We start from the raw sequence: 11,290 nt of genomic DNA on the forward strand, positions 1-11,290 counted from the left end.
GCACTGGACAGCCCGCTTCCACCTCCAGGGTATAGTGAACGAAAATATAGATGAGCTGGGTTCATGCCACAATGATCGGCGTGGCTTCGAGTGTCAACTGCAGAAAACCACCCAGCTTATTCAGACACTGCACACTATTCGCGACCCCGATGGAGTACGATGTTCAGGACTCAAGGTAGGCGTTTACAAGGTCAGAGATCCACCACGGAGCGCGAGAACGAGGTGTAGCGTCGCACCTCCTTCGAGGTTGTATTCCGATGCGGTTTTATCATCGGCCCTATCACCCACAACAAACGTATTAGCGAAACTTCACGTCTTCGGTATGGCAGGCTTCGTTCCGGAGTTCAAGTACATTTGTTTTCCACCAAAGATCAATCGTTGCTGAACAGGTGGGATACCCTCCTTCTCCTCGACACGCTCCTTTATCCGGGACACCTGCGTAATTTTATTAACTGTGGCTCGAGCGAAAATAATTTATCGTTCGGCCATGCGGAGATCGACGGATACGATGTGGTCAAAAAGAAACCGTAACCAGAGGTGAGACAATACCTTGTAATCAGGCTCGATATCCAGCTCAATCTCCTTGCCGGTAAGGGTGCGAACTCTGCAGCAACGCTCAACGGTCAGCCTATGGCCTCACTTTCACCAGGGTGGCTGTTTGGTCGGATCTCCATAATGCAAGGATGGGGGCTAAGCACAACGGCACACATGACTCACTTAATCAACATCTTTGTATATTGTGTGTAATGCGAGACTCGGGGGAAAGTTTAAACTGAAAACCGGTATCTAGACGGGCAGGATATCAAATCTCAGGGAGGAATAGGGGAGGGAGAAATGGCAGTGAGGCTCAACTACGGCGGTTGACTGGAGATGGTGACGGAAAGCTGCGCCGTGGCGCGGGGCCTTTGGTGGGGCGGACAATAAAATCGAATACATTCCGTGGAGCTTAAAGGACAGAACTGTATGTCTATAGAAGGTAAGGACACAGGCCGTATGACTCGACTTTTTTTTGTTTGTCATTTTCTTCGTAAGAAATTTGCCAGTCTAGTGCATAGTCTGTATTCGTGGTACTTTCAGGCTATATGATTAGCCTCGCTGTGTGCAAATGTAGCCCTGATCACTGGTACGAGCACTGTGATATATACCGACGGCGTTAAAGCCTCCTGTTTTTGGATTTCACCCCAAGTCTCAGCAATACACCCTCACCACCAATAACCTGCAAAGGCAGATACACCACCACAGTACTTATGACCAAAGATGTCTGAGATTACGTCCAGCAAACCAGAGATACCCAATCCTTTTGAAAAGATTCTTACTGACTGTGAACATGATCCGGTACTTTGTTTATTCCACCCCATTTCCAGATAATATCCCCACAAACCTAATCGAAAATGGAACATAACAGATTAAAGTACAAGACCGCTATGAAAACCACCGTGCAAATAGAAATGCACAATCCAAGGCCAAACTTCTCAGCCCTGATTTCTCAGGCTGGCAGATAGATGAAATCCTCCGCAAGTTGCACGCACAGGGGACCAACGCACAAAGAGACAATGAGCCCTCCTCTGTTGATCCTCGCAACAATTTCACGCTTTATGCCCGACCGCCACCAGAGATCCGAGACCTGGTGGCTGAGATCCAAGCGGATATTCAAGATGCTGCGCCAGGTTCGTTTTCATATGACTCATGATCTTCCGTTTAGTCATGCCAATACTGATCCCAAATGCCTAGCCATCTGGGTGACACCGCCGGATTCCCTGCACATTACCGTGATGGAAATGGCTAGCGGACGGACAGAAGCCGATATTGAGGCGTTTCTCACCCATCTACAAGAAAGTGGCACGATACCAGACCTGGTGGATTACACATTCCATCATCGGACGAGGTTGGTTAAGCCCATTCTTAGCTATGATGCGAGTGCCATGGCCTTGAGCTTCGTTCCTGCGGCTGGGGAGGAAACTGCCGTTGGAAACCAGACATACTGCGATGAAGGCGATAGGTATACCTATCACCATTTGCGACGTGATCTTTTTGATCGCTTGACTGCAACCGGTTTACTCATGAAACCGAGGTATATTGTTCCCTCAGCACATGTTACCATTGCGCGGTTTATCACACACGATGGATTTATAGTAGAAGGCTCAGGGCCAGATGGAGTCCCGGTTGTAGATCAGGAGCGAGTCGCTGCGCTGGTCGAGAGGATCGAACAGATTAATGGAAAACTGCGGCAAAAATATTGGCCGCAGGAGAATGGGCCCATGTCTGCGAAAGGAGAGTGGATTGTTGGGCAAGGAAAAGGACTAGAACTTTGTAAGGGTAGATCATATTACGGTGGAGGAGAGAATGTTGTCACAGGGAAAGGGTTCCCTTAAGTCTATACATTCCATACTGATTAAAGATAGAAGAGCAAATGACGACACTGATTGGATGTGGGCTTATCGATGCCTAAGGCATTAGAGTAGACAGGTGGTAAGTGGTCTTGGCGTCGCCAGAAGCGGTTAGACCGCACTTCCGTAATAGGTGCAATAGGGCCTAAGCGAAACGAAATCCCACAACCCATCAGACGGGCAGCCGACTCGATCACTCCCCGACAAGAGACTATCAACGACCACCGAATTCGCCCCGGCCAAGTCAGTCAAAATGGTAAGAGCCTAATATTATTGTTCTATTTTGCTTGCTGTTGTTATTTGGAAATTCTGGACATTGGAGATATGTGGTCGACATTTTGGTGATGCTTGCGGAGGACTCGACGGGCTGAGAGATACCGGATTTGACGAAACGCCTACGATCGAGAAAGACGACAAAATTGCCCAAATCAATAAAGGGGAAACCCGAACGGTGTGGGTTGACCGGAAAATGGGGCGACCATATGTCCTGGTTTGAAGTGCGAATAGTGCCTACACAAACTGGATTTCGTGCGGTCGCGTCAAGGAGATTAGAATCTTTTCCGACGGCACTCGAGATAACGACAAGCGCGATACAAAGTCTTCATACCATTCACTTCCCCCCTCGATGTCCTCTAGCGATCAGATGTCGAACTACATTTCTCCGATGGCCGGAATCCAGATATCCTGATGCAGCTTTATCAAAAGTCATTCGAACCGCAGGCGCTGATATCTTTTCCCCAACCAGGTCAACGTTCCGAAAACCCGCCGGACCTTCTGCAAGGGCAAGGAGTGCAAGAAGCACACCCAGCACAAGGTCACCCAGTACAAGGCTGGCAAGGTGAACATACCCGAACGCCCCGGTTCCTACCAACACGACAATTGCTGATGCGGATGGATATCTATAGGCCTCCCTGTTCGCCCAGGGTAAGCGCCGTTACGACCGGAAGCAGAGCGGTTATGGTGGTCAGACCAAGCCCGTCTTCCACAAGAAGGCCAAGACTACCAAGAAGATCGTCTTGCGTCTTGAGTGCACTGCTTGCAAGCAGAAGAAGCAGCTCTCTTTGAAGCGTTGCAAGCACTTCGAGCTTGGGTACGTCTTGACTAAAACATCCGGCCTGTGGACCACCAACATGTGGTGCTAACAATCTCTACAGTGGTGACAAGAAGACCAAGGGTGCTGCTCTTGTTTTCTAAATTTGCGATTTCCTTGTTCGGCTCTGGGTTTCCTGCATTGCACAGGCCGCTTCTCCCGCGGTGGGGCACATGACATTGGGCAATGGGAAAATGAATAGGACTTCATATTCAGAAAAAAAAAGAATATATGACTCCTAGTTGATGAGTCTCTTCATGAATTAATCCCCGTTATGACAAGTAGAATGTCGCAAGATACCTTCCTTCACTGTGCCCGTGTAAGCTACCAAGCTTTACGCCGTACCAGCTGGATCATCGTATGACTTTAGTCTTCCGTACCGCAAGTGTTAATGCTGTGGCGATCGCATTGTTCTCTCAGCCTTGTTGAATGGCAGTGTGTTGCAGTATTTCATGTAGTCTCCACACACCCGGCTATCAAGCCAAGCTCCAAATCTGCTATCAATAGCAGTGGGACGTCAACCGAATCAACCCTTGCCCACCAGGCACAAATGCCCTATGCCAAGCCTTCTTTCAGACTTTGTTTTGTACGCAAGGTTTCCCACAACCAACACTGAAAACATACATTAACAGGCTAGATCTGTTCCTAGGAAAAGATTGATTGCTTCTACTAAAGTGTACTTTACTTACCTACCCTGTCTAATCTTAATCAAAGTAAATTAATCATATTAAGAGAAAGAAAACCCCTACTAGTCATATCCTTATTATATGTCTTTGATGCTTACATTGTCGTACATGCTAAGAGATCAACTTAGTTAACTTGAAACAATACTAGTAGTGTAATCTTGGACTTAACAGTGTAAGTAGTTTCAGACTTTGAAAACGCGATAGTCTCTAAGTCAAGGCTTGGACCATATAGTATGTATATATTTACTTGGTACAACTGACGGAACGGCACGACAATTAACTAACTATATATGTTCTCAACACAGCGCCATGATCTCGCTCTTGACTACAGCCCAAAACAACAACAACAACAACAACATTGGAGACTGGGTCAATTTTGCAACCTCGCCTGACTTTAAGCTGTATGTAGCCTAAATGCTGTTGCTCAGTTCGAAATAGTGGTATGAATGGACATATCAGAATAAGTTGAACATGCCAGCTGTAACGTAGATCAGTGTAGAACACTGATTGTTCTAGGCTTAGATTTAGAATCTTTGTTGCTGGCAAACTGCGGAAATATAGAGATACTAGCCTTGTTCGATAGAAGCTTTCGCACCTGAGAATCTTACCTTGGGGTCCATAGTGTCTAATCAGTAAGACATGTAGCCTAGCTTTGAACTGACGCCATCAGTTGCAGGAACTTGAATAGCTGCAGCTGAGACAACACGGGATTGCCTTCTTGGGTTCCCCCGCGCTTCTCCCCCCTCCTTTTCCCCCCCGGATCGTCCTTCTACCCGTATTCTCTCCAATAATCTCCCAGCACCCCCACGGAATGACACTTGGATCGGCTATGCTCCGAGCTACTAGTCCATGGATTTGCACCTCGGTCGACTGGTCACCTGTGTGTAATGATAGTTTGGCTATGGTATATATAAGCTAGAGCCTGTATTCCAAGTACTGTGAAATCACTACTGCCTTCTTCAGTCTATCCCTTCGCAAGAAACGATGGCTATCTGGTATACCCTAGGCGTGGCTTTTTTCGCCGCAATCGGCACATTCCTTTTCGTAAGCTCATATTCTTCTTCAAAGCGTATGACTGAATGAATTCTGATGCGCCAATAGGGCTTTGATACCGGAATTGCGACCACAAGTAAGTGCAAGAAAAAGACTTGTCAGTTGCTAGCAGCAAACTCATGCCGTGCTCAGCAATCGCTCATCAGAGTTGGATTGATTATATGCAACACCCTTCCGCTGGACTTACTGGGGCTGTAAGTTGACCTTGCACCGCTCGCGAAGGGACCGGTGGTCTAAACTAGACAGGTGGTTGCGGTCTATATTGCTGGCGAAGCAGTCGGTGCTCTTACGCAGACAGCCATCGCCGATAAAATTGGCCGCCTGCGATTCATGGAGATGATGTGTGTCATTGTCACGATCGGAACTGTAATCCAGACTGCTTCGGTCAACATTGGGATGTTCCTTGCAGGGCGCGTGTTGGCCGGCTATGCTGTTGGGTATGTGTTCCGATACTTCCAACGGCCTGGGTTGTAATAACAGATGCTTTATAGAGGACTCGTTGCTACAGTGCCGATTTACCTGAGCGAGATTTCCGACCCCCGTTATCGCGGTCTCATTGGTGGTATTTCGGGATGCGGCATTTCCCTCGGCACTATGGCTTCCAACTGGGTTGGATACGCCTGTAGCTTTGCCCCGTATGGGCCAGTCCAATGGCGACTTCCATTGGGAATTCAGATTCCGTGGGGGATCATTATGTTCTGCGGGCTGATCACTTTTATGCCGAACTCGCCGCGCCACTTGATTCGAAATGGAAAGGTCGAGCTAGCGCGCGACGAGTTCAAACGAATCCGGAGGGACTTGCGTCCGGATGAAATGCATCGTGAGTTTGAAATCATGGCTGCGCAGATCGAATACGAGATGGAACGGGAGATCACATCGTACAAGGAAATATTCAGGCTCTTTAGACATCGTGTGCTAGTGTGGGTTCTCTTCGTTCTTTCTCCACGGTTACATATCGTGCATCTAACGGAGTATATCTAGATCGATCGCCGTCCAGACTATGACAAGTCTTACTGGTGTGAATGTCATTCAGGTGCGTTCATTGCCAGGTTATTATTTACCCGGACAATACTAAACTAGGTACATTTGCAACCAGTACTATCAAAGTAAGTTCGCCTCCACATTCCAAGCCTACCTTTCCTGACACCCGACCCAGCAATTCTATACAAATCCCTAGGCATAGACTCCCACACCATCCTCGCTCTAGCCGCAGTCTACGGTACCATTGCCTTCCTCGTCAACTGCTTGACGACAAAATACCTCACTGACCAATGGGGCCGTCGAAAGTAAGGGTTCCCACTTGTCCATCCAGTATCTACCAAAGCACTCCCTTCCCGCTGACGAAATCAACCCAAAATAGGATGATCCTCTCAGGTCTAGCAGGGATAATAGTCATCGAAATCTACGCCGCAGTCATGCAACGAGAATTCCAGAACACAGACAACCAAGTCGGAAAGGGCTTCGCCGTTCTAGGCATCTACCTTTTCGTCGTAACCTACTGTGAGCCGTGCAGAACAACAGACACCCCGAAGCAAAATAAAAGCTAACCACACACACACACACAGACGGAATGCTAAACAGCACAACGTGGCTCTACGGCGCCGAAGTCCTCCCCATATCCCTCCGAAGCAAAGTCATGGGTCTAGCTGCTGCCTCGCACTTTATCGTCAATGTTGCCAGTTCGTTTTCCCTGCCTCCCCCCCCCTCCTTGTTCATGGACATTGAGTATAGGTGCTGATTCGGATCGAAAACTTTTGCAGTCACTGAGGCTGGCCCAAGTGCGTTTGCTAATATCGGGGAGAATTATTATTACGTCTTCGTCGCTTGCACGGCTTTCTTCCTGGTTGTGGCTTATTTTTACTTTCCGTACGTGTTTTGTTCCCTGTTTCATTTATGAGTTGTTGCTTTGAGATCCCGTACTGATGGATGACTACTAGGGAGACCAAGCAGAAGACGCTCGAGGAAATCGCTGCCTCGTTTGGTGATAAGGTTGTTGCACCTGGGGAGAATGGTAAAGATGGGGATGACGCTGGAAAGCCTACATCTGAGCAAGTGGAAGTTGCCTGATGACATCTTCCAATGCAATAATTTGATAACCAGTTAGTTACTTGAGATAGTCTGACATAATAAATTTCCAATGATTAATTCTATTCTATGTGACAAAAGAAAACAGAGACGTGTCGTGAGACGGTTCCATACAGAAGACAAGGAAAGAGTATTAAAGAACGTTGAGAGAATGATCCAGATCATTTTCTCCAGATATCACAATTGCAGCGAATATAGCCAATTGTAAAAGCTGTGCTAGACCACGAAGGTCTTGATTTCTGGACGCGGGGTAACTCGCACCAGAGAACCTAATTGCAGTCACCCCCAACTTACTTAGGGACTGACTCCCTCCCCAAGAGCAAACAAGCATGATTGCTTGATTTCATGCTTGACTCGTATACGAGGAGGTCGTGACATCGGATTTACTCCGACGGGGCTCCCGCCACCTCGCTTTAGCTTTCTTTCTGCAAAGCTAGACTGAGTCGATCTTAGATCGAACGGCGGATATTCCACAACCAGAGCCGGGCTCGGTCTCTCTAGCCGGAAATAGCATGGTCTTTTGTACTGAACCATGAGATCGAGTATTGGTAATGCGGCCCCAGCCATCAATTTACCCCAGCCCTGACTGACGGAGGCGTTGCTCCTGCGCGAGGAAGTTCCAGCCATCCCACTGGACCGATGACGGACTCACCCAGTTCTGGGCACGGAGTTGAGAAAAGAGTGACTCCGGGATGTATTCCACCGGTGGAGTGGGGTAGGATTGGATGAAGGATGATGCAGCCGAGGTCGGGCCGGTGTTGTCCATTGGTACTAGGTTTGGTTGTTGCTGGCTTCGGGCACTGACGAAGTCGCTGGATATCTTTTGTTAGTTTGATACTGCCTGGAGGTGGGACGGGGTTGTACGAGTGGGTTTACTCACAGAAGCTGGCGTATAACCGGCACGGCTTTACTGCAGAAATTACTGCGGTTCGACAATGCGGCGAAGGCATCCAATGACCGCCAGAGGAGGTCGTGGGTCTCGTTGAATTCGAACTGGCTGTCCGGGTGCATGAGAATAGCGCAGAGAACAACGACTGCGTGGAATGCGTGGAAGCTTCCCAGCCCACTGTTGTACCATTTGTATGTGGAATACTGGGGCAGGTCGTGTAGGGACTGGTAGATTGCCAGAGTTGCCTTGGCAGATGCGGCGCACTTGGTTCTCGCAGCGCATGTCTCGGGCGTAACCTCGCCTTGCAAGTAGCGGCATAGGTTGGGCCGGAGGGCGAGAAGAAACAGCTGGTGGAGGTGGCCGTACAGGGTGTTTAAGTTGGCCAGATGGTGGGTTGGAAGTGTTTCACCGCTGGCGTCGAGTTGATACCGCTTGTCGCAGGTTTCATGGATCGCTAGGATCTCAGTCTCGATCTGCGAGATGCTGAATCTTGGGGTGAATGTGAAGAGGGTTTCGCAGATCATCGAAGAGACCTTGGATAGCTGGTATTCGAGCAGGAGGTAGGTCATCTGAGTGGGATGCGTTGTAGCCTCTGATGCACCTCCTGTGAGCAAGTCCACGTCGTTGATCTCCAGCGGGAACTTTACATCCTGAGAGTGTAGTCTCTGATCGGGGCCGCCAAAGGTGTTGTTCTGGTTAATATAGAGGATCATGAGGCCGGTCCAGGCACGCCTACGCTCCTCACGCTCGATGGGCCCCAGGCCAAATCGTTCCGGGTCAACATGACACCCCATTGAGATTGCCACATGATGCGTAAAGCCCAATAAGGTCCATGTAGGTAGTCCACGGTGGATCCTTGCGTAGTTAACGAGGACGAGGCACTGGAGAGAATTGATGGAGTGGCGAGAAAACACGCCATCAGCTGCCAAGCATCGCAGCGCTGCCGAGCGATAGCGCGATGATAGGACTTTGATATTGCGGCTGACCGTTTTTTCACGGCCCAAGTCGGATAGCAGTGGATCATCGTCATCAAGGGCGGTGACTGCAATTCCCAAAATAATAAATAAGAGGGCAATCCATGCCGTGCTTACACTGCTTGGATCGTGACAGAATCGCTGATACTCAGCCTCGAATGTCAAATCATGCAGAATATGGAACATCTGATTCGATCTAGTTAGAGCCTCGCTAACAAATAAGTCTTGAAGAGGGATGAGATAGGGTAGGACCTACAGGAGAGAATACTCGGAAGTAGACGTCTTTTAGCGCGTCGCAATATCGGCCCGGAGGAAGCACTGCCAGCAATTCCTCTCTAGAGATATTGTTTTTGGCAAAGGGAATCTGCAAATCATCGCCTTCCTCTGGGATGTCGGCATCAACGTCTTGCACGGCACTTCCAGTCACTGAACCCCATTGAGATGCCAGCGGGAGATAACGGACATAGCCTGAAGAAAATGTCTGTAGGGTGCCAAAGTTGCCCAAGAACGGGCTTCTGATGTCAGGCTGGCTGAGACCGAGGGAACTGTCTGGTTCCGAGAAGCTCCCGGCCACACTCGGCGACATTTGAGGTGAAAGGGAATCACTCATGTATGAACTGGCGGCCTGCTTGTGCAGTGTATCTTCAAGATTGCGGATGCGCGCCAGCAGCTCCTTTTGCAAAGTCGCGTCCGCCGTCACGGCATTCTCAGAGGATAACCGAGGCTGGCCCAAGTAGACACAGTCTTCTGCTCCTAATCCTCGTCGGACGCATGTCTGGCATGGACGGCCGTCTCGAGAGCAGCGGATCTTCCTTGTACGGCATGCTTGACAGCTAATTGGCAGTCTCTTCCCAGTGGAACGACTTGATGAAGTCATAGTACCGACGGAGAGGGAAGAGGGAGTGGTCTAGCCAAGTCCACACGAAAAGACTTCAAGTGGAGGCCGTTACGGGTTGGGGCGTGAAAAGAGAGGTTATAAATAATCCACACCCTATGATGGTGTCCACAGTCTTGGATGGAGAAAGAGATGAGTGCACACTTCCGAGAACTCGAGAATTCCGGTCGCCTTTAAACTGGAGAGGAATCGCCCTTGTTCAAAGATCTGCGAGCTAAATCGGTAGATGAGCTACACCGAATCGAGATGAAGACCACCATTCCATGCGCTGTCGGTATGAGGAATGGGCAATGAGCATTAGAGTTAACCCTGCAACAAATTGGAACATAGGCTTCCTTTCCTAGTTGGCTGACAGTTGGCTACATGTCGAATCAGGAACGGAATCTTTGACCTTCTAGGGGCATGCAACCATGCTTTCTAGAAAACGAAAAACCATGTGGCCAGCCTCAATCCGCTTAAACTTTTCACATTGCAGGATTGGTGCCATGTGGGACGGTCTGCCACGCGAAAAAGGGAGCAAGGAACATGGCCAACGTGGAAACTATTTGACAATGGCTAGAAATGGATTTTAGGATCCGCTGGGGCTGATCCCCAAGTGGAGATTCGTCCAAAGGATGTGTGTGTGGGGGAAGGGAAGGCTTGCAGATGAAGGCGCGACCATAACGCTGGAAACAAAAAGAAAAAAAAAAAAAAAAAAAAAAAAAAAAAAAAAAAAAAAAAAAAAAAAAAAAAAAAAAAAAGAAAAAGAAAAAGAAAAAGAAAAGAAAAGAAAAGAAGGAAAAAAGAAAAGAAAGGTGTACCATCTCCACACCCATTAAATTGCGGCGCTCTTTTTCTTTTCCTTTTATTATTATGGATTTTCAATCAACTAGTCAATGTGTTTTTATTTAATTTGATATTTTCTTAGACAATAGACTCGTCTCGTTTCCCTCGCCTCTTTTTTTTGCCCCCTCGGATGAGACTCGGCATCTTGTGAGTAACCAGAAGAAGATGCGATTGACAGATGCCGGCATGATTCAAGATTTATTCGGATTATTTCCGTGTATTCCGTACTAGTATACGGAGTAGTCAGAGGAGTAGTGACATGTCTCATCATGCTGGTGTGTAACTCAGCACTGCAGGGTTCATCGGTACATGGAAGACCATCCTATCATCCCCTTGTCCGTCTCACGGACGTCACGGCAGTGTCCATTATGCACATACCATCCAGACAATATGCGCCCAAGCCCCT

At 48.5% G+C, this 11,290-nt stretch overlaps 5 protein-coding genes across 5 annotated transcripts; 3 read left to right on the top strand and 2 right to left on the bottom strand.

Moving 5' to 3' along the window:
- Positions 1-183: 183 nt before the first annotated feature.
- Positions 184-728, bottom strand: BDV37DRAFT_279854 (NEDD8 family protein RUB1; the record flags this gene model as incomplete). The annotated part of the gene is made up of 4 exons (XM_032086415.1): positions 184-277; positions 353-435; positions 550-604; positions 718-728. The coding sequence occupies 4 exons, from the start codon at positions 726-728 to the stop codon at positions 184-186; spliced, it is 243 nt and encodes an 80-aa protein (XP_031945005.1).
- Positions 729-1,139: 411 nt separating this feature from the next.
- Positions 1,140-2,432, top strand: BDV37DRAFT_6410 (uncharacterized protein). Its single transcript, XM_032090990.1, has 3 exons — positions 1,140-1,335; positions 1,406-1,667; positions 1,732-2,432. The coding sequence occupies exons 1-3, from the start codon at positions 1,258-1,260 to the stop codon at positions 2,370-2,372; spliced, it is 981 nt and encodes a 326-aa protein (XP_031945006.1). The 5' UTR covers positions 1,140-1,257; the 3' UTR covers positions 2,373-2,432.
- A 186-nt stretch (positions 2,433-2,618) lies between these two features.
- On the top strand, positions 2,619-4,078 carry BDV37DRAFT_240812 (60S ribosomal protein eL42). Its single transcript, XM_032081110.1, has 4 exons — positions 2,619-2,643; positions 3,133-3,225; positions 3,293-3,477; positions 3,542-4,078. Exons 1-4 carry the CDS (start codon positions 2,641-2,643, stop codon positions 3,579-3,581), a joined length of 321 nt encoding a protein of 106 aa, XP_031945007.1. The 5' UTR covers positions 2,619-2,640; the 3' UTR covers positions 3,582-4,078.
- A 1,069-nt stretch (positions 4,079-5,147) lies between these two features.
- Positions 5,148-7,283, top strand: hxt8 (putative MFS monosaccharide transporter (Hxt8); the record flags this gene model as incomplete). Its single annotated transcript, XM_032088699.1, has 11 exons — positions 5,148-5,207; positions 5,265-5,292; positions 5,349-5,410; positions 5,463-5,653; positions 5,708-6,136; positions 6,198-6,265; positions 6,373-6,502; positions 6,577-6,716; positions 6,782-6,895; positions 6,977-7,082; positions 7,154-7,283. 11 exons carry the CDS (start codon positions 5,148-5,150, stop codon positions 7,281-7,283), a joined length of 1,458 nt encoding a protein of 485 aa, XP_031945008.1.
- A 41-nt stretch (positions 7,284-7,324) lies between these two features.
- BDV37DRAFT_240813 (Zn(II)2Cys6 transcription factor) lies at positions 7,325-10,741 on the bottom strand. The gene is made up of 3 exons (XM_032081111.1): positions 9,421-10,741; positions 8,182-9,350; positions 7,325-8,113 (listed from the first exon to the last, which is right to left on the bottom strand). The coding sequence occupies exons 1-3, from the start codon at positions 10,039-10,041 to the stop codon at positions 7,873-7,875; spliced, it is 2,031 nt and encodes a 676-aa protein (XP_031945009.1). The 5' UTR covers positions 10,042-10,741; the 3' UTR covers positions 7,325-7,872.
- Positions 10,742-11,290: the final 549 nt, after the last annotated feature.

The sequence above is a fragment of the Aspergillus pseudonomiae genome, assembly GCF_009193645.1.
Source record: "Aspergillus pseudonomiae strain CBS 119388 unplaced genomic scaffold BDV37scaffold_10, whole genome shotgun sequence".
Taxonomy (NCBI): Eukaryota; Fungi; Ascomycota; class Eurotiomycetes; order Eurotiales; family Aspergillaceae; genus Aspergillus; species Aspergillus pseudonomiae.

Bases quoted from the DNA above. Each gene is read 5' to 3' on its own strand.
- BDV37DRAFT_6410 (XM_032090990.1), top strand. From the start codon at position 1,258: ATGTCTGAGATTACGTCCAGCAAACCAGAGATACCCAATCCTTTTGAA. The intron at 1,336-1,405 runs GTACTTTGTTTA...GGAACATAACAG, and splicing joins CTGACTGTGAACATGATCCG to ATTAAAGTACAAGACCGCTA. The intron at 1,668-1,731 runs GTTCGTTTTCAT...CCAAATGCCTAG, and splicing joins TATTCAAGATGCTGCGCCAG to CCATCTGGGTGACACCGCCG.
- BDV37DRAFT_240813 (XM_032081111.1), bottom strand. From the start codon at position 10,041: ATGACTTCATCAAGTCGTTCCACTGGGAAGAGACTGCCAATTAGCTGT. The intron at 9,351-9,420 runs GTAGGTCCTACC...AGATCGAATCAG, and splicing joins ACTTCCGAGTATTCTCTCCT to ATGTTCCATATTCTGCATGA. The intron at 8,114-8,181 runs GTGAGTAAACCC...AAAGATATCCAG, and splicing joins CCGGTTATACGCCAGCTTCT to CGACTTCGTCAGTGCCCGAA.
- BDV37DRAFT_240812 (XM_032081110.1), top strand. The intron at 3,226-3,292 runs GTGAACATACCC...GGATATCTATAG, and splicing joins CCCAGTACAAGGCTGGCAAG to GCCTCCCTGTTCGCCCAGGG. The intron at 3,478-3,541 runs GTACGTCTTGAC...CAATCTCTACAG, and splicing joins TGCAAGCACTTCGAGCTTGG to TGGTGACAAGAAGACCAAGG.